At 40.6% G+C, this 26,006-nt stretch overlaps 1 protein-coding gene across 3 annotated transcripts in view; it reads left to right on the forward strand.

The window, feature by feature from the left end:
* Positions 1-26,006, forward strand: part of ZNF277 (zinc finger protein 277) — a 708,300-nt gene that overhangs the window by 367,558 nt on the left and 314,736 nt on the right. For all 3 annotated transcript variants that reach the window (XM_044088678.1, XM_044088676.1, XM_044088677.1), the window contains one exon: positions 11,326-11,436. In XM_044088678.1, coding sequence (XP_043944613.1) covers positions 11,326-11,436 — 111 coding nt within the window. The remainder of the gene's footprint in view (positions 1-11,325; positions 11,437-26,006) is intronic.

Consider the following 26,006-nt stretch of genomic DNA (forward strand, 5'->3'; position numbering starts at 1 on the left):
TTGAAAAAATGGATGACTTGGTCCTTGTGTATGGACAGCAAAGCTTCTGTAGAATAGTAGGAATGATGTATGTATTTGCTGTGGTTAATGACCATTAATTGACAGTGGAAAAAATATTTAAGATCAGAAATTACTGTAATAGGTGGGAAATGAGAAATTGGTTTTGGGTTTGTAAGAAGTTTCTGTCTATGAGAATGTTAAACCTTGTTAACTGTATTATGTCAGTGAGGCTGGTGGTTAATTGCTGTCACTGTTATAATTGTTATTTGGTTATATAAGGTTTAATAAAGTTCAACTTAAAAAAAATAAAAGGACTTTAAAGGATATTGTCAGCTTTGAAAACACAATGGAGACAGTCAAAAACATGGGTTTATTTAACAGTCAGCCAAAAATAGCTCATGTTGCCTTTGTACATTTAGTATTTAACACAATTTACAGTACGTTCATTACAAGCTTTCAGTCCTTGCGCACAGTTCCACTAGTTTTGATTTCAAGCAAGTTTCTGACATCGGAGTGAGGCAAAAAAACGTTCCCCAATGGGGTAATTAGCTTTGAAGACTTCGGACTGAAACTCGATTTGAAAATCTCAGGTGTCGGCCGACCGGCACTTGCGAACAGCTTCTGCTTCAGGCACCGCGCGGCAAGAAAGACTGGAGAAAATGGCGTCGGATGCCTCTGATATACCCCTGGCGCTCTGACGTCAGGGAAGAAGCGACAGCAACCGACGCCGGACCAAGACTTTGGAATTCGTGCCGACTGTGGGACCACCTGACGGCAGGATAACCCAAGTGTGATGACTGCAGCAGGGTAACACGATGAACATCTACATTTATGGTAGGTACAAAATTGTACTTTTCACATAACCCATGCCACCTCATCATCCATTGCAACAAAACCTTCAAAATCTACTCCTTTGAATTCTGCCATGGGAGATGGACTGTATGATGGGGCCAAATCATTATGCTCTTGGGTGACAAATCCAACTTTCTTGAAACACTTCTGTATTGTTTCTGGCTGAACTTTATTCCAAGAAGAACTGATCCACAGGATAGCATCCAGTGTGTTAGTGGATAAAGTTGCTTCCACAGGTGGACCACAGGTTTATGTTTTAGCAATGACCCACTGCAGGAGCTGGGCTTGGTAGTGCATTTTAAAGGTTTTGAAGATGCCTGGGTCAAGAAGTTGGATTTTTGAGGTCGTGTTTGGAGGCAGACATTTCAGTGCCACATTTGTGAGATGATTCACTTGCAGGTGGCCAGGACAGTTGTCTACTGTCAGTCGAATAGACTGCTTCTTCTTCTTCATTTCTTGGTCGATACCCTTTTCCCATTCCTTAAATAGGGCACCAGTCATCCATGAGCATTTGTTTGATCTCCAAGTGATGGGGAGGTCTTCGGGCTTCAGTTTCTTGAATGTGCATGGCTTTGCCAATTTACCACTCACCAAGGGCTTTAGTTTCTCTCTGGTTGAGCTAGCATAAAGCAGAACTGTGAAACATTCTTTGGAAAGCTTTCCACTCTTACATTTGTCACCCTTCATAACGAGGCTCCTGTCGGACATCACCTTGAAAAAGAGTTTGTGCTCATCAGCGTTAAAGATGTCATCATCTTTGAAGTCTCTGACAAAGTCCAGGAATTTTTTGATTAATTTTTCCACAACTTCTACTGGATTTCATCGGATTCACCACACAAGACTTTCTAGAGCCAAACACTTGATGCTTGGAAATCTGCTACCTCGAATTCCTGTACAAATGTTTTACAACTTCTTGGATCATCGGCCCGGAGATTCAGGAGTTAACTGCCCTCATTTGTTTGAATTTTGCTTGTTTTTCTGCTGTAGGTCTCTACTTTCCTTACCATATCTCTTCAAGTACCCATGTTTACGTTTTTGGATGTTGCTAACTGTGGTCTTGCTAACACCAAAATGTTCCGCTGTCTTTCTTTCTTTGCTGCTTTCCAGAAAATGTAGAAGATCAAACTTTTCCTTCAGTGTCAGCTGTTTGAGTTCTTTTCTTTGGGCCATCATGTCTTGATTAACTGTAAAATGTTTCAGTAATTGTAGGATGTACCTACAATTCAAACCAGTCCTTCACATTGAAAAAATCTTCAGCAACACGTGATGAACAGTAGGACGTGAGGCCTAATCCAACACGTGGTAATAATAAAACATGAAAAAAGAACTTGTACTAAAGAAAAATACAACTAAGGGGCAAAGCCCGCACCTTCTACCCCTTACTGTAGAGTAGACTCAACTGGTCAAGTTATAGAGGGTGAATTAATAGTGTGTGTCACAGTCCAAGTGGTCAAGATGCAACTTAGAGAGGTGGTCAGTATAGAGAAGTCAGTCTTCCATTGAGTAGATGTGGTACATGTCCAGTCTCTGAAAATTAGGTCAACTTGAGCTGGTCAGTGTGGTCAACCATGGAGGTTCTACTGTGTGTATGTATATATGTATATATATATATATATATATATATCTATGTATATATATATATATATATATGTATATATATATGTATATATATATATGTGTGTGGATCTACTTGGAAACATCTTATCATAACGTTGAGTATTACAAGATCAATACCACAACGCTGCATAAGCATAACCATGAAAACCTATTATAGCGACTTACACAAAGTCGGAAAACACACACTAAAACATCATAAACCCAAAATGTAGAAGATCACAACATCAAAAGAACTGCGATACAGCCAAATACTTTAAAAGTGAGTACACCACTTTAAGAGGCTGTACACAGTGACTTGTTATGAATGGTTCTACTTTGAATTGGGTGCTTTATTAAAATACCTGCCATTAAGTAGAGGAGACGTTAATTGGAAAAACATGCTGGGTGGGTATTAAAAATGAAGGCTGTGCTAGTCATAGAGGTTGGCCTATTGGTGTAAAAGGAACATTTGTCTGGGTGAAGAGAAGTTCTCCTCTTAGTACTGAGAGAATTTTATTGAAAATAGACTAGAACTCCTTGGAGAAGGTGTTGGCCTCTTAAAACAAAGGGCAAACTGTCTGGAAGAGAATCTTGCCTTGCGGCATAAAAGGAATACTGTTTGCATCAGCCTTCTGCCTCTTATTACAGTGAAGGAATGAGTGCAGGAATTGAGATGCTTAGTGTTTGCATTTTGGAGAGCTGACTGGAGATGGATACCCATAAGGCTTTTTTTTTGGTTTTCATGTAACTTTGCCTGAGCACTGTAAGTAAACTTGACAGAACTGAAACATCTACCTTCACTGTGTTTTGTTATCTTAAAATTGTGTGTGTGTGTGTGTGTGTGTGTGTGTGTGTGTGTGTGTGTGTGTGTATATACAGAGAAAAAGAGAGATGCACTCTGAGTATCTAATGAATTATTGCAGCCAGTTTTATTGTATCTCGTAAGTTTGTTTTTTTTTGTTAAACACACTTTTATTGAGTTATCACTTGTGACATAGGCAGTTTTACGTTTATGCAAAAGTAATTATAAAACCCAATACAGCAAACCTCAGGGACTGTCTTTCACATGTATCCTGAAGAAGGTCCAAGTCCTTCTATCCCTATTCTAGTACTTGATGAGTCGGGTTTTTCTATATCTGGCTTGGCAATGCCATCCTCAATCAAACTGTGCTTGATGGAACTCAGCAGCACTCATATGTAATATACATGTATGTAAATATCTGTACATGTGCACGTATATATCTGTAGGTGTGCGTGTGTGTTTTTAGATATGTACTTAGAATAAGACCAAATAGTGAAGTTTTCATTAAAACCTAGCATTTTATCGCATTCTACTCTACATTGCTTCTTCTCTTCCTTCTTTTGTGCATTTCGTGTATTGACTGCCTGAGAGAAGCACAGTCCTGTGTAGCCGTAGTATCATATCATCTGCTTTGTCCTTTCATATCTTCAGTATATGGCGCAGTATACAGAGATGTAGGTATGTTAACGAACTCAATATCAACTGCTTTGTCATGATGCAGGCTTAGCGGAAGTGCTGTTTGTGGGGAACATTTCTAGGCCAAGCATATATTCCACAAGTTTGTGTAGCCACAGTGCTTCATTCTTGGCCTTTTTACTAAATCAGTACTGAAGTACTAATTTGCTAGGCAGGCTGATCAGTACTGATCGTACTGCAAATACAGGCATCACCTGGTGAGAGAGAGCAAGAAGTACATGATGTTATAACTTGCATGACATCATTAGATGTCTACTAAGTTTTCTAGCAAAACATAGAGCATTTGTTTTGTTTCTGATCCACCATAGTCTAGATAGGCATGACGGGTCATTTCTCAGTCTTTCTTGTATTTAATACTGAGTTCAAGCACTGTATTTCTGGTCATCTTAAAGCATAACACAGTTACCTCATACCTAATTTTGGGGAAGTAGCTCCTTTTTACGGTTTCAGACACAGCTTCATAGGTTTATCGATTAGTACTAGGCTAACTGCCCTTGACGGCCATTTTAAGCCTAGCCAGTTACCCCATTTAGGACCAAATCCTGCTCCTTCTGTCTATAAGGTAACACCTTAACCATTACACCAACCTCTCGCCTCTAGCAAGTATCTAAATTCATATCAGATAGTCTAAGTGATTTGGGTTATATTTAGGGTAATTGTAAGGGCCCAGCCTTAGAAAATTCATTTGTAAAGCAATATCCATTGAAAACGTATTAATTTAAAAATCACGTATTAATTTAAAAATCATTCTCCTGTTTACCCAGCCTGTAGCAAAGAGGGTAGAGTGCTTACTTGTTCTGTGGCTGGGGTAGCGATGTACTTGTTCTAAGATTAACACACCATTATTCATTGGCACAAATGCAGAAAAGTAGATTGGGGAATGAGCTGGCCAAAAGCTGCCACTCATTCTTCAGAGGACGCATGTGAAATTCCATTACCACTGAACTGTTCCTCTGGTGGCAAGTGAGAGCTGTTTTTCAGGCAGTAGTTGACAAACATGCTCAATAGTAGTATGGCATTACAGGAGAAGGGGAGAGACATGTAGGAGAACAGGCTAAGAGTATACATGTGGGGACATAACATCTTCGCACAGCCTATAGCTGTTAAACAGAGATCACTGTTGTAGTAGCCTAAGTTCTACAAGTCCAGCTCCACTGCATCTGTCCTGCTTTACAAAGCTAAGGGCATCTCTCACATGCTCTATCTGTTAGGAGTTCAAGCAGAGCTCCATAAAAGGGCATTTGGAGCACAAAAAGCTTCATAGCTTTTTCCACTGAAGAGAGCGCTCCTTTGGCTAGCCCCATGGAACTGCCTGTTGGCCAGTGATATTTAAGAGCTAGGCAGGTAAGTCCCTGTTGGAGAAAGCCTTCTACTTTATTTTATTTTATAAGGAAAACTTTTTTTTTTTTTTTTTAATACAGCTTTTAGTTGGGAAACAGAATGTTTATAGGACTGTTGTTACAGGTGTAACAGACACGTTTATGCTTATGTGAACTTTCTGCAAGGATTTTTTTTTTTTTACTAAAATTTTGCATAGTGTTGAAAATTGTTTACATTTGGGGCAGGACACTGTTCCTGTAAGGGGTCTAGCAGTGGTTTACTTACCTCATAACCACTTGTTCTCTCTCTTTTACACTTTACAGACTCATCCAGGCTCCTTCCCCAGCCTATTATTGTCTGTTCTTTGGATTACATGTGGAGCAACCTCCAATCCCTACAGTAGCACCTTCTCCTTCACAGAAAAAGCTGTAAAGCAGTCTTTGGGTGTCAGGCTAGCTCCTGTTCTGCCTTACCTGCTGTGGCTGCTGGTTGTTCCTCAGACCACCCATCTCTTTCCCCAGTCCTGTTCTAGCTTTTCTCAGTCAAAGACTGGGAGTTGATAATCATCTGAAATGTCAGGACCTGCTAGAGCGAGTTCTGAAATACAGAGACTGAATCGCCAAAAGAACAGACTTGCATATACTAAGTGTGAGATTCCATTTCTCAGAATATTCCCTTTTCTGCAAGGTATGGCAGTCTCAGAGTTGATAATGAGTACCACCCCACCCCCCACAAAGAGAAGTTTGAAAGAGAAGGATTTCCGGGATTCGCACTTTTGTGTTTTTGGTCTCTTTTCAGCTTATTGGCACTTAGCATTTTTAGTGTCAACATTTCGTTAGGGAGCCCTGGGGGATAGCCATGACCTTTTGGGGAAAAATAGAGACACTTTTGTCAGTTTGAGGGGAAGGGGTAGGTGAAGGGTCTTCACTTGGCCAGGATAAGGAGGTAGAAGTTGTGGCCAGAGAGTGTCTGCTGTTTGTCAAGTCTGTTTTCAGAGAGAATGTACTTGGTGAGAAAAACTTTCAGTCTCCTATTTATATTTCTGTGGACAGGTCAGATTTAGTGGGGCTTCCAAGGAATTTATTAATGATTTTTCTTTGCCCTCTGAGTATTCTGTCAAGAAATTGAAGAGAGCTCCTTCTGTTTCTTACAGGGAATTTCAGTCAGAAGGGCAGGCATTGCAGGGGAATCGTAATTCAAGAATTTCTTCTCAGTCTGATCATATCTTATTAGTTTACCTTGCTGAAGAGGTTTAATTTACTAACATTTTATGTAAGATTAAAGGTGTTTCTGTGGGACCAGAATAAAGTTCCTGTGGTACAAAAAATGTAGTGTGATTTGTTGCAGTTAGAGATGTCTAAAGAGATCGCTATCCCTTCCTTAAAAAATGTTTTTTTCTCATTGCTGGCCAGCCCCTGCTTTCAAGAAGTCTGATAGGTTATAGAAGATACCTAGATACACAAGTACCTGTTTTTATAATCCTAAAACAAAGCCAGCAGTTATTTCTCTATTGAAGTCGGCTTCTGCTAAAAAGTTTACTTTATGGATGGGAAGGTAGTGGATAAGTTGATGAAGAAAATGCATTCTTCTAGTCTAATACTTTTAAGTTTCTGGATTTTAAACTGTCAAGCTCATATGTTAACATTTTTATTGTTATTTTTGAGAATAAGCAGAAGTTAATGGTTACTCTTCCTTATTCCACAGTGGAGAATTCAATAAGTGCTTCTGTAACAGCTGTTTCTCGGGTTCCTATTAGATGACCGAAGACTCATTCTTTCTAATGTGTCTTGGTCAAACTTGAAAAGACGAAAAGGCAAAATGACGAAGCGGCATATAAGCAAAATCTTTCCCTGGCAAAGAAATCGCTTTACTTTGCTGTTTTTGTCACTGTAGTGCGATCTCGGAGTTGGTATATTTATGTAGGGGGAGTGTGGGGGGGCACAGTTATGTTTTAAGTATTTTTTTTTTTTTTTTTGGAACAGCGTTTTTTTTTCCCTTGGAAAAAAAATCACTGTTCTAAGCGTTCGAGTTTGTAAGCTTTCGCTTACATGGGGTCAATAAATTAATGTTAGCTTTTCTAAGCTTTTGATGATCTAATATAGACAGACCCCTGTTTCTCGGGTGACTTACATGTTTTAAACTGTGCTTATGATGACTGAGTCTTCCTCCAGAGCTGCTCTTTCTGCATCAGTCTTGAGAAGAGTCTCAGCATTTTCCTGATTGTGTTAAATCTGAGATTTTAAATTCATCTTTAGATAAAAAGGTTCTGTTTGGCCCTTCTGCAGCTGAGGTGCTTAAGAGGTTTAATGAAAGGGGAAAATTGATTCATTGAGTGTCTCAGGTTTTTAGTCCTCCTTTTTCAAAGTGAATAATAATTTCCCCTTCTTCTCAGCTCCCTTCTCCAGTATGTAATTTAAGCAGCAAGGTGCCAGCAAACAAGATTTTACGAAGCAATGGAAAGGAAGCTCTAAAAAGGAAAGGAAAAGCTTCTAAAGTCAAGGATAGTTCTCTTAGCATGACTATCTCCCTATTCAGCTCCCACCTTCCCACTACCATGACAACCTTTCCATGTCTCCGAGACTTCCTTCCCTTGTGGCATCAGATTCTTTCAGACAGCTGGGTTCTGAAGGTAATCCAGAGGGGTGCACTTGGCATTGAGAATTCCTTGTCCCTTTGCAAGGGCTTCCCTCTTGTCCAGTGAACCATCTCTGTCTCTCTTTCTCCCATCCTGCAACACATGATGTCTCAGGTAGTCATATAACCTGTGACCTTCGATTTCTTAGAGGGTTTTATTCAAGAATAAAGACAAACACCATAGTGAATGTGGTACATAAACAAATAGGGGGTACCAGATCTTACCTTTTTTCCATACTTGTTATGATAGCTTGGGAGGTAACACTTCATCTCATTTTGACTCTTGATGCTTTATACCTTCTGTCAGAGCAAAACTTCAATGCAGACAATTTCAGCAGGACCAGGACAAAGCTCCACAAATGATGGAAACATCTTCCTGCGGCTTCCCTTCAGAACAGACAAGTAAAGAAGACAAATGCTTTCTCATTCCCATGGAAGGGGAACTTTCCTTAATGCATTTCAATTGATATCTAGTAGGGCTCTCAAAAAATTGTGGTAATGATTTCCTTTTGTCCTTAGCAACAGTGGTCCGCCTTTCTTTTCAGTTTGGCCAACGGCAGTTAGCACAAGCTTCCTCACTGACTGGATTTGCTGACACAAGACAAGGAGTTTGATTCTTTCCAGTCAAGAAGCTCTTCAAATAACTGCCTGGATGAAAGAATTCAGATACTTTTTGGCACCTTTTTATCTGTGGGTATGCATGCAGCAGGTACTAAAGGAGGTGAGACAACCTGCTATAGAAAATCATGCATGAGTAAGTGGAAAAGATTTTCTAGTTGGTGCCAGTCAAAGAACCAGAATCCTCTTCATGCTCTGCTGCCTCTAGTTCTTGGTTATTTGTGTGAGCTAGTGTCCTGTAGCCTTTCTCAGTCCTCTGTTAAGGGACATTTCTGCTTGTCTGCTGTTAGATCCACCCATTCAAAATAATGCTCAAGTTAAACAGTAATTGATTGTGGTGATACTAATTGATACTAATCACTTCAGAACCGGGTGGCTGTTCCTTGACCTCTGGAGTTTGTACTTCAGAAGATTACTTTGTCTTCATTTAAACCAGCTCATGATTCAGGTTCTTAACTTGGAAGAATGTTGTACTTACTGCTCTAACATCTGCTAGGAGGTTATCTTGAGTTACAAGCTCATGTAGTCAGTCCACAGGGACAGGGTTTCTTTGAGAACAAATTCTAACTTTATACCTAAAGTGGTCTCAGAGTTTTCTTTAAGGTAGGCTATTAATTTATTTCCTGAACCCAAAAACAAGGGAGGAAGGATCCTTTGCACTCTAGACCTCCACAGGTGGGTCAGATACTAGAAAAAACTTGAAACGTAATCAGCTGTTTTTGGTCCCCTGGCAGGTCAGATACAAGGCAAACCTTAATTTCAGGAAATCTGAGCTGTTTTTCTCTTATGAAGACACAAGGAAAGGACAACCAGTTCCAGAACAGACCATTTCTTTTTGTTTTACTTGCCCTAATAGGCCACTTTTAGGGAGGGCTACAACCCATTCAACATGGACTTTGTTTTTTTCTGGGAAGGAATAAACTGTAAAAGTGTTGTAGAGGCAGCAACATGCTCCTGTGTACACACTTTTACAAAGTACTACAAACTGTATTCCTTTTAAAGATCCATATCGAGCTATGGCCATTGTCCAGGGGCTTCTGGACTCTTTATTTTCCTCCTCCCTTTTTCTTCTGTAATCTATGATGATCTATCCACATAGCTTAGGCTGCTGCAACAGTGACCTGTGTTTGAACGTAGTACAGTTGTGTAAGTAAAAATTACCATAACAATAGATCACTCTGCAGCCTCCCCTTCCTGTAGACCCCATGTTCTTGCTTGCATTTTTGGTGTTGCCAGGGTGTGGATTTGTCCACCCTTTTTGTGAATAGTTACTGTTTGATTTATTTACTAGCATTGCTGTTCAGGATTCTTGCCTCCCTTCATCATGGGCAATAAAAAGGCCTCAAAGCTTTCGTTGCACTTTGTGTCTTTTTTGTGGGGCTGTACTCAAGCTACCAACAGTTGGAGTGCTTGGAAAGAGCCCTTAGCTTTTGTAAGCTGTCCGATTCTAGTGGTGTAAAACACATATTGCTTAGAGTGCTGCAACAGTGATCTATCAGAGCATCTACTGATACAGTAAGTTTGACTTAAATCGAATGCAGTGTTTGTGGTGCATCACACAAGTCTTTGGTACAGAAGGCTGTGGGTTCTATTCCCACACCAAGTAGATGGATTACTGACACAGCAGTGCAGCGTAATGGGGGATGCCACCATTTGGTTAAGACATTAAACCAAGGTTTATCTGCCTAGGTTGGTGGTTGCTCAGCTGGATATAAAAGATCCCAGGCACCTATCAGAAAGAGTATGGTAAGATCTTGTATGAATATATCAATGAATCAATAACAGTGGTAATGGTAGAGTACATAGTTCAGTGGACAGTAAGAAGGGATGATTAGAGTAAGGAGGAAAGAAGAAGAGTGAAATAATGAAGAGACCGAGCACAAAGTGTAAACTATAGCAAAAGTAAGGTAAGGATACACAGAAATTAACAATATACTCACTGTGGAAGAGCTGTCACGTATTAGTGTAAACTTGTTTATTTAATTTTTGCTTCAGTATGTCTGATGTAAATGATCACATTGCTGGTATGTTTTAAAAAGCATTGTATATCCTGTCTTTTACTGCTCATTGGCCTGGATTATGCCTGAAAGGGGAATTTGGACAAGCACTGCTACCCTGTTAACAAGTAAATATATGATAGATTTCATGCAAGATTTGGTTATATATAATATTACAACATAGGTTGCCAAGAGAGTGGTTTTGCCCATGGAACCTGCACCATAGCACTGCTGTCAGCAGCTGTTGCCTGCATCTGTAGACAGGTTGGGAATGATTCATGACATCCTCTGGTTACCCCGAAGGACAGAGGAAGGGCTGTGTTAGTAGCAGACAAAGCCCTTACAACACACACAAAGCCAAGGCCTTACAGGACAATAACAGTTGATGATGTGGAACACTGCTTGTCTTTCTGTATGTGTAGGTAAGCAATGTACTCCCATCCCATGCTGGCCAGAAATATCCTCAGTTTTAGCTTTTGCATCATCCAGTGAAAAGCAATTATGAAACAAAGAAGGTGTCTCTCTTGTCTTACTCCCAAATGCAGGATTTACCATTCCATTCCATCTATTTTATCATTATACTAGTCCTATTTGGAGGGGAGCCTGAGGCTGTATATGAAACGACTGACACTGTTACTGCTCCGGTAAGTCCAACAATAGTAGCTTGCATTTGGACTAACAGATACTCCTATTCCATTATATTAGTAAGGTATTTCAAGAAAAAAGCACTGCTGTTTGTGATAACATGCAAAGAATGTTACACTGTACTTCTTAAGATTAATGCATTTTTGTCTGAAATATTTTTTCTAGGTCTGTTCTGTTCAATCATATGGCAAGAGATCATGCCTTTAATGTAGGCTTGCCAGATAACATTGTGTACTGCACTGAATTCTTGGATCTATTACAGAGCAAAATTGATAGGTATGAGCCATCTTTATATATTTCCATTATTAATGCTGGAAAAAATGAGTGCATCTAGCATCAAAAATAAACGTTTGAAAAATAGAATTAGATGTAAAACCTGGTTGTTTCTGATTATTTTCAAGTGTTTTTATTAATAAACCCGTATTGTAACGCTTTCTTTTTCATTCTTTTTCTGCAAGGCTGTCTTCCCTTGGCAACCCGTTATTAGATCAAGCTGAACTCAAAATTAAATCTCTAATACAGGTTATGAAATAAAGTTTTCTGCCTGTGGCATATATAATTTTATACCAGTGTGCACACAAGTGTGAAGCCCTATTCTCCTGAGTAATTAATGTATTACTATATTTTGGCAAAAGGATTGGGGGCTGATAAAGAGGAGTATGAAATGTTTGTGATGCTATTAAAGTTGTTAACACACGTAAGTGTAAAAATAACAGTTTCTTATCAGGCTGAACAAAAGCCAGAAATTCAGAAATGCTGATTTTTTTTTTCAGTTGTCTGTCACTGCACTGCTCAGTCATTTGTGATTTCCCAGATTCAGAAAAAGATTCAGACAACTGTTATAACTAGAATATAAATGTGTGTGCGCATGCATGTGTATACATGCAAACATGGCATATATGTGTATATATAGGGAAGGTCTGAAAGAGTGTTTACTGTAATTACTTGTTGGACTCCCATCAGACACCCTGGAGAAAAACAGGCAAAGCCGTGTTATTGAGCAGATGTGGTGGTTGCTATCACTTTGGTGGCTTTAGTCATACCTTGCACCTTCCTGGGAACAAACATAAGTATTTCTGAGTATGCAATAAGAAATGAACACACTGTTCCATGCTAAGGAAATACTGATATTTTGAATATGAAATATCTTATGTAGGAAAGAGTTTTTTCCTTCATGCAATAGAAGAAACAAAGTTGTAAGAAGTGTAAACCAACAATAAAAGACCTGAAGTAATAGCTCAGAAAAGAAAGTATTTTTTGTAGGTTTGTTCCTGGTGCAATCTATGGAATACCTCTTCAGGCTCACCCAACTGCAAGTCATACTGAACACCTTTTTATTAAGAGACTTTAATTACCCAAATATTTATTGATCAACCTGGATTTCCAGCAGTTATTACTCCCAGGCCTTTCTTCACATCATTACATCCGGACCTCCATACTAAGCAGTTACTCTCTTTACTACAGGCTCAAATTGCCTAGACCTTGTCATAGCTAACTTCCCCTGCCCTTTTCTAAGTCCCCGCATTATTCTCTTTCATAGTCAAATCAGACCATTTAGCCATCATGTTTTGTTTCAAGAGCAACTTCCCTAGTCCCAGTAATTCACCTGCAATCAGGGACTTCAGCAAAACCAACCTTTTTTTGATTTATCAACATTCTTGAAAAAAATAAATTGTGAAGTCGCACTGAATCAGTGACGATTGACATCCCAGAAATGTTCTCACTATATATAGAAAACTGTCCCCTTCCATCATAAGAAAAATAGTAAATACAGCATGTCCAGTCTGGTCGGATAATAGAATCAGCAAGTTATATAGCAACGAATGTAAGCTCCTAGCCTTATGTAAATCTTGCCCATTTCTGGCTTATAAAACAAAAATTAATCAAATGAGTAAAGGAGCTAAATAATAATATGAGAAGCACCAAGGCCATGTAGTACGAGCACAAGATAGCCACCAGCACTAATGGCAAACATAAGGCCTTTTTTAACTGTGCAGATAAACTCCCCCAGTAATACCTTACCATGCTCTGGCACTGCCAGCACTGACCCAGAAGCTGTAGCTAACAGCTTGGCTGACAAGTTTAGCTTTAATTTCAGTCCACCTACTGTACCCTCAGGCCATCTCACCATCTCAGGCCAAACTGCCTGTATTCAGTATTTAACAAGTCTCAACTAACACTCCAAAAGAAAGAATAACACCTCCATGGGGCCAGAAAATATACATGGCTATTTACTAGTATGCTTAAAGCATCGCCTAGCTAAACGTCTCCTAGCAGTCTTCTGTCCGTCTTTCCACGGGGTGCGTACCTGAATAGAGAAATGCTGTAGTCATTCCCCACTTTTTTAATTTTTTCAAATCTTTTGGGTTGTTAATACTATGGCTGGAATGGACCCCATTTCTAAGTCAAAGTACGATTAAAGTTCATGAAATTAGTATTGTTTCAATCTTTGATGTCAGCCAAAAGTGCTCTTCGCAGCAGTTGCAGTGTGCCCAGTAATGATGACTCCTGCAATTCATACAGGGTTACATGGATTGGTAACATATCTAAATACAACTGTAGATTCCTTTTTTTATAAGACCCGTTGCTCCAACTACTATTGGAATTGTCTGGGTATCTTTCTTCCATATTGATCTCATTTCTGCCTGCAGATCCTGATATTTTATGACTTTGTGCCTCTCTGCCTCACTGTAGTCTCTGGGTGTAGCAATTTCAGTGATCAATGTCACTTTTGTCTTCTTTTCTTGGACCACTATATCCAGTTTTCTAGCATCTATCTTTTGAACTGTTAGTAATGGGTGATCCTATGTGACATAAACTTCATTTTCTATGATGCTTTGTGGCTCATGTATCCAGTGTTTTTCAGCCACTTCAATACCATAATGTTTGCACATTCCCTGGTGCAGCAGTCTTCCACATTATTATGCCTTTCAGTATACAGTCTTTCTGCCATTAGTATGTCACAACCAGCAATGAGGTGTGCGACTGTTTCCAATTCGGTTTTACAAAACCTACATTTGTCTGTTTCTCCCACATGTTCAATGGACTTTGTAAACCAGCATATACGTAGCCCACTATCTTGGGCTGCCAATATTAACCTGTCATTTCTTGGTTTGAATTTGCCTCTCCTTAAGCATTGTTGTGTACGCTCCTGACCAACATGAGGTTCTTCCAGAAGTTTTCTATACCTGCAACTATATTTATGCTTTTTGCACATTTCTTGCCTTGTCATCTGGTCTTTTAACTTATATCCTTTCTTTTGTTTTCATTCAGTTGCTGCCTGATTTTTATCTACTTCTGGTTTGATTTCCATTCCTGCTTGAAACTGATGTTCATCGTGTTTCACTGTTGCAGTCATGACTGTAGGGTTCTCCCCTGCCGGCAGGCAGCCCTCGGTCGGCCAGAATCCCAAAGTCTGGGTCCGGCGTCGGCTGTTCAGCCATGCTCCCTGACGTCAGAGCGCCAGGAGTACAAAGCTGACAGCCGACGCCATCTTCTCCAGTCTTTCTTGCCGTGCGGTGATAGCAGTTCACATTTGCTGGTCGGCGGACTCCTGACGAATTTTACTGATATACTTCAGTCCGAAGACTTTCTTCTCCACTCAAAGCTAAGTACCCCATTGGGGAAACTTTTTTCTTGCTCCACTCCGATGTCAGAAAAAGTTAATAATTGTATTTCATGTGGGAAGCAAATACCTCATAAGGATTTTCATTCTTACTGTATTCCTTGCTTGGGCCCTGACCATGACGTAGCTAGTTGTCGGTTTTGTGCTAGATTCAATCAACGTACAATTAAGCGAAGGTACGATTTTGCTTTTCATTACTTCGGTAGGTGCTTTAACTACAAAATGTCGTCGGATATAGTCCCGGCTACCGAAGTTCATAAACGTCGCAAGGATAAAGACAGGCCTCCGAGGTCCAAATCTGATGATATCGCACAAGCGGAGCCAGCTTCAGGTTTGGCTGTCGTCAGTGAGGCGCTTTTGCAGCCCCTGTCGTCGGCCATTTCAGAACCGATGGCCGAAACGGACTCTCATGAGGAGCCAACCAGGCCTTTAAATATTTCTGTTGCAGGACCTTCGGACAATGCTCCTTCGGATGGGTCCGGAGCCTCTGTGCAGGTACCGGCTTCTGAAGGGGTTTTCAAGCCTACTCGGCTACTAATAAAGGCAAAACCAAAGACAAAGGCAAAGACTCCTTCAAAATCAAAGACTTCTACATAGGTTTGTTCTGAACCGGCTCCCAAGTCACAGAAGCAGTTACTCAAGATGGCTGAGGATTTGATTACTATGATTAGGGGTTCTCATCCCCCTCCAGACAAAAGGCCAAGGCAGGATGTTTATTATGATTCCTCTGATCAGGCTTCTGTTTCCTCAGTTTCTTCTTCTGATCAGGAATATTCTTTCCCTCCTTATGAGGATTCTGATGCTGAAGAATCCATTCCTTCAGCTTCTCCCCCTGAGGATTTCTCTTTTGGGGAAACTTTGCATGAAATAAGGGAACATTTCCACTGGGAAGGACAGGAGTATTCTGAATCCAAGAAAAGGCTGAGGGAATTTCTTCTTCTTCTCCAGCATAGACCCCTGGCTATCCCTCCTGTTTTGGATATTGTGGATGTTGCCTTTTCGGAGGCTAATTTAACCCCTGACTCTTTTCCTCCTGCTCCTGTGAAACCTGATAGATATTACAGGGTTCCTGATTCCCATCAGTTTTTATACAAGAACCCTTCTGCTGACCCTGAAACCATTTCCCAGGGTCCTAAGGGAGCTAAGGCCGCTTCTGCCAAAAATCCTACTCCTACTGAAAAGGATTCTCGATCCTTAGAAAGATGGGGCAAAAAAGTGTACACTTCTGCTACTTTGTCCATTAGGGCTTTAAACTGTCAGTTTCATATGTTTAAATACCAGCAATTTCTATTGTCTGTCTTAAAACAAAAGATTACTTCCATTTCTGCCTGTGCAGAGGATAAGGAATTACATGATTTATTGCATGCCACTGAACAGGTTGGGAAGCATGGTTTACACTGTTGATTTGATACCTTGGATGCTTCTTGTAGGGCTGCGGCCTCTGGCACAGTCATTAGGAGGCATGCATGGCTAAAGGAACAAAATTTACCTGAACAGGTAAAGGCAAAATTATTGGATGCTCCTGTTCAGCCTAATGTTTTGTTTGGAAGCTGAAGAGGTGATTAAAAAGATGGAGGATAAGGCGAAATCAGTGCAAACAGTTAAAGATTTCTTACAAGTACAGCCTCCTAGATTTAGCAGGAATTGGCCTTCAAAAAATTGGTCCTTTCCCACTTCAGACAGGCCTCAAAGGGGTAGATATAGATGTTCCAGAGGGAGGCCTCAATCACAAGCTGCTTATAGACCAAGACAGTGGACTGCTTCCACCCCTAGGGGAGGAGAGGACAGATCACAATCTCAAAGGAAACAAACTCAATGACTCCCTCTGTGGGGCTACATGAATTTCTTCCCTGGAAGCCCCTCTCGGAGGAAAACTCTCTCTTTTTTTTCAAAATTGGACTCAAATAACCCAAGACAAATGGGTTTTGGATGTGGTTTTAAGAGGTTACAAATTCCATTTTCATACCTTGCCAAGGCCAAGCGGATGGTCAGACCTTCCAAAACATCAATGGACGGAGGCCTTAAACCAGGTGGAAGCTCTTTTGGCTATGAATGCCATAGAACTGGTTACTCTTTCAGAGAGGGGAAAAGGGTTTTATTCAAGGCTCTTTCTAGTCCCAAGGAAGCAAAACTCATGGAGACCCATTCTGGATCTGTCTGTCTTGAACACCTTTCTAGAGATTCCAAAATTCAAGATGCTTACTCTACAGCAGCTACTTCCAATGCTGTCCAAAAATGCATGGATGGTAACTTTGGATTTAAAGGAGGCATATTTACACATTCCCATCAGGCAGAAAGCAGAAAATACCTCAGGTTCATAGCCGGATTGAGGCACTTTCAATTCTCTGCGCTGCCCTTTGGATTATCTACTGCACCCAGGGTCTTCACCAAATGCCTGGCTCCAGTAGTAGCTTGCTGCAGACTCAAGGGAATTCAAATTTACCCTTATCTGGATGATTGTCTAATTCAGGCAGACAGCAAGGATGTCTTACTCCAGCATCTAGAATTTGTACAGAACCTCCTCAAGTTCCTGGGATTCTCTGTAAACATAAAAAAGTCCAATTTGACACCATCACAACAGATAACTTTTCTGGGTGCTCTTCTAAACACCACAACCCAGATGGCATTTCTGACATCCGAAAAACAATTACAGCTGGCTTCAACTTTCAAAACCTTGGCAACTTTAACTCAGCTATCTGCAAGGAAATTCCTGCAGGCTTTGGATTACATGGCCTCCTGCATCCTTCTCGTACCATATGCAAGACAACACATGAGGAAAATACAGTGGTACCTAAAAAGTGTATGGTCTCAGCATTGCCACAGTTTAGACATACTGATCTCTGTCCTTCTTTGCCTTCAAAAGGAATTTCTTTGGTGGTCCAGGGCATGTGCTCTAAACAAAGGGAAACCCTTCCATCTGCCTCCTGCCACTCAGATTCTAACCACGGACGCCTCGGATTATGCTTGGGGAGCCCATTTTCAGGGCAACTGTCTGCAGGGCCTTTGGACAAAGGATCAGAAGCACCTGCATATCAATTTGAAGGAAATGTTAGCCATTCAGAAAGCTCTATTGGCCTTCAGGAGTCTTTTACAACCAGGACAACTACTAATACGGACAGACAACACCACAGTTATGTGGTACATAAACAAGCAAGGGGATCTCATTCCTACCCCCTTTGCAGACTAGCCATGGATCTATGGAACACAGCTCTAGCTTGCAATCTGGATCTTCAAGCTCAGTTTCTACCAGGGAAACAAAACTTCCTGGCAGACAGTCTGAGCAGAAACCTTTCGGATCCACACGAGTGGATGCTGGACACCAAAATATTCAGGATGGTAACAGCAGTCTGGGGATGTCCTCACATAGACCTCTTTGCATCCCATCTCAATCATCAACTACAGAATTTTTGCACCAGGAATTTCCACAGAGAAGCTTGGAAAGTGGATGCCCTGTCATTCAGTTGGAGGAACCTCTCGGGATATGCCTTTCCGCCTCTTCCTCTTCTTCCACGGGTCTTATTGAAGATAAAACAGGACAAGCCCAAGATGATAATCTTGCTGGCTCCAAATTGGCCTCGGCAGTTTTGGTATCCTACTCTTAAAAACCTATGTCTGGAGCCCCCTTGGGTTTTACCTCAGTCTCCGAACCTTCTGTCCTAACATCAGGGTCAGGTTCTACACTCTCATGTCAGAACTCTCAGCCTGACGGCCTGGTTAATCGAGGGCCTTTGATTTCTTCTTTCCTACCCAAGGAGGTTATGGATGTCATTTTAGAAGCCAGACGTCCTAGCACTCGAAAATCTTATGCAGGAAAATGGAAAAGATTTTGTTCCTGGATGCAGGCTCAGGATTCTGATCCTCTTCTTCCTAACATTACCTTAATTTTACTTTACTTGACAGATCTCTTACATAAGGGTCTGTCTTTCTCTTCCATTAAGATACATGCCTCTGCTATTTCTGCTCATTATAATACAGACCCTCTCATCTTTTCCCACCAGCTCATGAGACAGTTTCTCAGAAGAGCTAAGAACTTAAGACCTCCTAGATCTCCTCCCATTCCTGCTTGGGATCTCAACTATGTTCTGGAAAAACTAACCTTGCCTCCTTTTGAGCCTGCTGCCTTTTCTGACATCAAGTTTTTATCTTGGAAAACAGCAATCTTGTTAGCCCTAGCCTCTGCCAGGAGAGTTTCAGAGTTACAAGCTCTTATGGCTGTGGAACCTTATATTATTTTTCATCAAGACAGGGTATCTTTGAGGACTAATCCTACCTTCATGCCTAAGGTGGTTTTCAAAGTGGCTTTAAATCAAACTATCCACTTGCCAATCTTTTTCCTCATCCTCAAAATAAAGGGGAAAGGATCTTACATTCCTTGGATGTACACAGACAACTATGTTTTTACCTGGACAGAACCAAGGACATCAGAAAATCAGAACAATTGTTTGTTTCTTATGCTTCAAGTTCCCAAGGTAAAGCCATTTCAAAACAGACCATTTCTAAATGGATTGCTCATGGAATCAGATTTTGTTATTCACACCATGGAAAGCAAATCCCAGGGAGTATATGGACTCATTCCACCAGAGCTGCTGCTACTTCTGCGGCCTTCCTCAGGGGAGTTCCTACCAAAGACATTTTGGAAGCTGCAACTTGGGAGTTCAGTGCATACTTTTTCTAAGCATTACAGTCTACCTCTCTACTCTAAGTCTAGGGTAGGCTTTGCCTCTGCAGTCTTGCAGGGCCTTTTAGCCGCCCCTTCTTCTTTATGACCACCTCCCTTTCTTTCAGCTTTGGGATTCTACCCTACAGTCATGACTGCAACAGTGAAACACAATGAACATAGTACAGTTGTGTACACCTACCATAAATGTAGATGTTCGAGTGTCTTCACTGTTGCAGTGTGGGTTTCCCTCCCTCCTGTCCCCTCTTATTTTTACTTTTCACCATTCTTCTGAGGTGTATTTGCAAAGGTTTTGGGACCTTTTTCATTTTGGGACTCCTGACATCTGGGGCAAGAAAAACTGGAGAAGATGGCGTCGGCTGTCAGCTTTGTACTCCTGGCGCTCTGACGTCAGGGAGCATGGCTGAACAGCCAACACCGGACCCAGACTTTGGGATTCTGGCTGACCGAGGGCTGCCTGCCAGCAGGGGAGAACCCTACAGTCATGACTGCAACAGTGAAGACACTCGAACATCTACATTTATGGTAGGTGTACACAACTGTACTATATGCTTCTGCTAAATTAAGCAGAGATGTCATCTTAGATTTATTCTCCTCATGTTTCACAATTTTCACTATATTTGGGTCTTGGGAGGTCAGCAGATATGTATGGAGTCCCGCAATTGCAGATCTATACATGTAATCAATTTCAAGGAGGCCCATCCCTCCATTGGAATGGGGAATATATAATCTTGTTATACACTGATTTTTATAATTCATTTGGTGAGCATGAAACATCTTTCTTGTTTTCCTATCTAATGTTTTGGGGCCAGTCAATCACTCCAAAACTGTAAGTTAGGACAAGAAGAGCAAATTGATTTATAGACTGGATTTTGTTCCTAGATGTCAATGCTGTTTTCAGAATTAATGCAAGTTTTTTAAAGTATTCCTTACTAAGTTTTATTCGCATTTGTTCAGGTTTTATTGTTGATCCTTCATCAATTCCCAAATATTTATACACTCCCTCTTGCACATTCTTGTCCCAAACTGATGTTTTCCTGGTGCTGCAGTTTTCCTGCTTTAAAGGTTGCTGTTGCCCACTTATCAAGACCAAATGACATTCTTATATCATCTGAAAAATTTTGACAACCTGCAGCTGTGATTTCAGTTTTTCATCTGATGAGCTGTACAGTTTTAAATCCTTGACAAAGAAAAGATAAGTCTTTACACTGCTGTTTTTTAGGAGCCAAATTGTAGCCATGGCCTAAGTTAAGTAAACAGCTTAATGGTTTAATTGCAAGGCAGAATAACAGCATTGGCAGAGAGTCACCCTGGAATATCCCCCTTTGAATTTTTATCCCTGGGATAAAATCTGTCCTTTATCATGGCTTAATTGCAAAGTGGTATGCCACTGTTTCATGGTCACTGTAGGGTGTAGGGTGTATCTTAGACATTTTTAAGCACTCTTTTATCCATGAATGGGGGATACTATCAAGTGCTTTTTTATATTCTAGTCAATCCATGCCATACTTAGGTTATTCTCCTTTTTACAGTTCTCCACTATAACTTTGTTTAACAACAAATGGTCCTTTGTTCCATATGACTTTCTTTTATTGCCCTTTTGTTCTACTTCCATAATTGAGCTTTCTTCTAAATGACCATTAACTCTGTCAGCATCAGTTCCCATGTATAGTTTATACATCGTCGGAAGGCAAGTTATTGGTCTATAATTTTTAGGGTAGCTTGCAGGTTCACTCTTAAGGAGCATTGTTTTACTTATTATTAGCCAGGTCGGTGTCTGTTCGGGGTGCGCATATAAATAGTTCTTGCTCATGGCTAAAATCCTCATGCAAAGATGTTAATACTTTTAACCAAAAGTTAGGTAATGCATCTGGGACTGGGGTTTTCCAATTAGACACTTTTCTTAACTTTGTCTCAATCTCTCTGGCTGTTACTTCGTCCCATTTTATATCCTGCACCTTTAAACTTCTTATTCTTTCTTTTACATCTATTCATTTTGCATCTTTGTTATGTTCCACAGGATCTTCCTAGATACTTCTCCAAAATGTATCTGCTTCCTCTTTTTTTTTTTTTTTTTTGCGGTCTTTCAATTCCTTTTACCCTTATTTCCCAATTCTCTATAAAACTTTCTTGGGTCATTAATTTTTGTTTTTCTTTTTGGCTTTTCCCGCTTAGGGGTCGCCACAGCAGAACTCCAGTCCGCTAATGACTGGCAGTCAATTTTTATGGTGCTGAGTTGCCAGCCTGATCCCCAACCTTCAGCGAAGGCACGCCCATTCATGCATGTCTTTTGTAGGCCACTCTACCGCAGGGAGGTCATACAGATTCCACACAGAAGGCACTCCAGCCGAGAATCGAACAGGAGAACCACTTGCTATGAGGCAACAGTGCTACCGCTGTACCACCGTGGAAAGATTTTTTTTATTGCTTATTTTGTAGTTTTCCTTTATATTTATCTGTGTATCTTTCTACTTGTGCTGAAATTTTTAGTTTATTTGCAATAGTGCATGATAGATCCTGGTCTATTCTAGTACTGTGCATTGCTTTAATCACATCTATCTTTCTTAGTATTTTTGTTGATCTATTCCCTCTTCTTTAGTCTTCTAGCAGTGACACTTCTTGTCTTAATTGCTTTATAGTTTTCTTTATGCGATACTTCCATGATGGTATTCGATTTCTCCTCTTCCTTTCCCTCACTACCCTGTGTTCTTGTGGTAGAACTTTATCATTTATTAATTTAACAGCACAGTAATATATCCTGTTTACTTCTGTTATATCACATGAATCTCTATGGACAGTCCTAATTACTGTGTTCATTTGTTTCATCAGACTTCTGACTTTTGGGGTTTTATTGACCTTCTGCAGTCTATTTCTCTCAGTGATCTCAATATATCTATCCATGTCTATTAAATCAAGCAACTCTTCTCTTAGCTCATTTTCTTCCAAACTGAGGGCACATCCCTTGTTTTCCATTTCCTGCAGGCATTCTATAGAAAGTTCTATAGCATCTTCCTGTGGCACCTTCTCTTCAATTTCATCCTGTGCCATCTGTTGCTCTGTCATATGGGACCTCACTGGCCTATCACTCCTCAACATTGACTGCATCAGAGTTTTCACAGTTTCCTGTTCCTTTCCTTACTTGTCTAGCTTCAAGTTAATGTTTATACTGATTTTCTGTGGAAGTCTCCAAATATCTTGATATGGCACCTGAGCAATTGCATCCTGTTCCACTGGTTTCCCCTTAATTTGACTATCCATTGCTCTATTCTGTTGTGGTGCTTTCTGCATTCAATTTTCTACACTGAATCCTTTACTTTGCAGGTACTCCATAACTTCAGTTTCTATTTCTTTAACTTCTCCACTACTAATCTCCTTTTCTACTTTACCTGTTTGTCTTCTTATTTTTTGTATTTTAAAGTTTTCCATGTCTGGATTCCTTTGTCTGTATTTCTATTCAAATATCTTTGGTGTTGCTCTTTTTTGTATTGGTTAGTTTTGTTTTCTTTTTTCCATAAATATTACACCATATAAAATTTCTTTTTCTTTCCCACGTCCATATTTCCTCTTCAGATATTTCCTGATCTGCCTGTTTCTCCTTACTTTGGGGACTCACTCCATCATGTTGTGATGTAACCTGTAATAGATGGCCTTCTACACCAAATCCTTCACTTTGTAGGCATTCCATAACTTCAACTTCTATTTTTTAACTTCTACTTTACTAATCTTCTTTTCTGTGTTCCATCTTTGTGATATTTTTTTTATTGTAAAATTTTCCATATCTGGATGCCTTTGCCTGTATTTCTTTTGTAATATTGATTAATTTGGCTTTCTCCTTTGCATAAATATTGCACCATATCAAATCTCTTTCTTTCCCATGTCCATATTTCTTTCTTATATTGTTCAAATATCTCTAGGTTATGTTGTTTATATTGGTGCACTTCCTCAGATGCTTCTTTTTCCAAACAGATCAAAGTTTCTTGATGTATATACTGTTTTTCACAAATCTGTTGTATTAATGAATGCAAATTTTCATTTGAAGCTTTGACAGTTTTCCTTGCGGAAGTATTTTTCTTTCATAGTTTCATAGTTTAGTACTAGGCTATCTGCCCTGGGGCATTTGTAAGCCTAGCCATAGTGATGCGGCTTTCGCCACCCCATGAAATGGTACAAAAATGCACAGAATAGATTTAGAATACTGTGCCTCTGTCTAGTAGTGACACAGTGAAGGTCCCCTTATATAATAGAATTAGTTTACTGTGCCCCTGTCTAGTAGTGACACAGATGTGACCTCTGGGGTAAACTTACGATCTCCCATTCACTCATCAAGATTTCTCTTGAAGAGAGTTAGTGAGGGGCTCTGCCTAACATGAACTGGGATTCTGTTCCAGAGCATGGGAAGCCTCTGGGTTATGAATCTATCCCTCCAGCATGTCCTATTCATACTTGTGCCGAGGTTTAAGTCTTTAGCTCTCGTGGTTCTGATGGATTTGGATTTTTTGAGGTGGAGCATGTCCATCAGTTCCTGATTGGACATGGCCTTGTACGTCAGGCACAGATCACCTCTGAGCAGGCGGTATGCTACTGAATAGAGCTGGAATTTCTTTAGTCTGGCAGAATAAGACATATGTTGGAGACCCTTGATCCTCTTGGTGAGGTACTTTTGTGGTCTCTCCAGCTGTTGCAAATGCTCTGTGAGGTACATACCAAATGGGGCATTGTACTCAATCATGGGTCTGATGAGGGAGGAGTATAGGGGTACAATGACATCCTTTGATCTGGATGTGAATCCCTTCATGATAAGGTGTGCAAGGTAGAATGTCTTTCTAACCACTTTGGCAACGTGGGTGTCAAATGAGAGGTCGCTGTCGACTTGGGTCCCTAGGTCTCGGATTACTTTTTCCGTACTCAGTGGGTTGCTGTTTTTGTGATAATTTGTGGGTACTTTGTTTTTCCCAAAGGGGATGACTATACATTTTTTGGCATTTAGTTTAAGGCCATGACTCTGGCACCAGTTGTCCGTTTCTGTGTGGCCTTTTTGTAGGATGTATGTGTCCGCTGGTGTATCGACTATGGGGCCTAGTTTGCAGTCATCTGCGAACTTTGTCAGCCGCAACCCTCCCATGTTTGCTTTAACATCTGAGAAATAAATGCCGAGCAAGAGGGGTCCCAGGACAGATCCCTGTGGGACACCACTTGTGACTGGCTTTGAGTCTGACATTGCTCCAGCGATTTTAACTTTATGGATTCTGACCTTTAACCAGTTTGCAACCCATCTAGTGACATAAGGGTTTACATTTAAGCTGTTGAGCTTATCTATGATGCCTGAGTGGGGTATTGTGTCGAAGGCCTTAGCCAAGTCCAGGTAGGCTGTATGGACTGTTTTGCCCTCATCAATGGCTCTAGTGACTGTTTCGAAAAAGTCAACCAGGTTCAAAAGGCAGGATCTGCCCTTTACAAAACCGAACTGGGTGGGATCAAGTTTCTGTAGGTCCCCAATGTCTCTGTTTATGAGTTCCATAATGATTCTTTCCATAGCTTTTCAGACCAGGCTGGTTAAGCTTATGGGGCGGTAGTTCCCAGGGTCTGTAGAGGTACCCCCTTTGTGGAGTGGGACCACTGTTGCTGTACGCCAGTGTTCAGGTACATATCCTGTAGTAAGGCTAAGGTTAAATAGTATTTTTATGTGTGGGTTTAGCTCCTCTTGGAGTTCACGTAGCACGCAACCCGGGATACCGTCACGTCCCATTGATGCTGTGTTTTTAGCTTTGCTGAGGGCAGCTCTCACCTGGACATCTGAGATGACAAGGAGATTACATTCAGCTGGGATAAGTATTTCTTCTTTTGTGGGTGAGGGAGGGGAGAAATTTGCACTGAACCTGTCAGCCAGAATGTTGGCAATATCTGTGGGTTCAGTGTATTTTTTGTTCTTGTGAATTAACTCTCAGCATATCTGAGGGTTTCCGCCCAGGTTTCTAACATAGCTGAAGAAGGCTTTGTGGTTATCTTTAGTGTCCTTAGGGATTTTTCTCTCAAAGTTGGCCTTGGATGTTTTTATGAGAGAACGTAGTTTTCTGCTAGTGTTGATCAGAGATGTCTTCCCTTTATGGGATTTTGCTCTGTCGTGCAGTAGCTTCCTTCTTTTGTTATACAATTTGTTAATGGCTGAGGTCCACCAGACAGGACGCTTGCCTTTGGTGGAGAGGGACTTGGATTTATTTGGGATTGCATGATCCATGCATTCTTGGAGATGTCCATAGAAAGCATTTGTGAAGGATTCAGCATTGTGGGATGTGGTATCCACTGGCCCAGTGGGCTTAAAGGATACCATCTCAGTCTTAAGAAGAGTGAAGTCTGTTTTTGAGAAGTTTTTCACTGTGTTTTTTTTTGTGCTGGGGGTGGAGGTGGGATATGTATATCCAGGGTGATTAGTTTGTGGTCAGATTTCACTAGTGAGGGGTATACCTCCGGTGTGGAGCATTTTGTCCCCATGTTTGTGATGATCAGGTCTAGTATATTATCTCTCCTAGTCTCTCAATCATTTTG

Source organism: Protopterus annectens, chromosome 11.part0 (assembly GCF_019279795.1).
Source record: "Protopterus annectens isolate FY-2018-M chromosome 11.part0, PAN1.0, whole genome shotgun sequence".
NCBI lineage: Eukaryota > Metazoa > Chordata > Ceratodontiformes > Protopteridae > Protopterus > Protopterus annectens.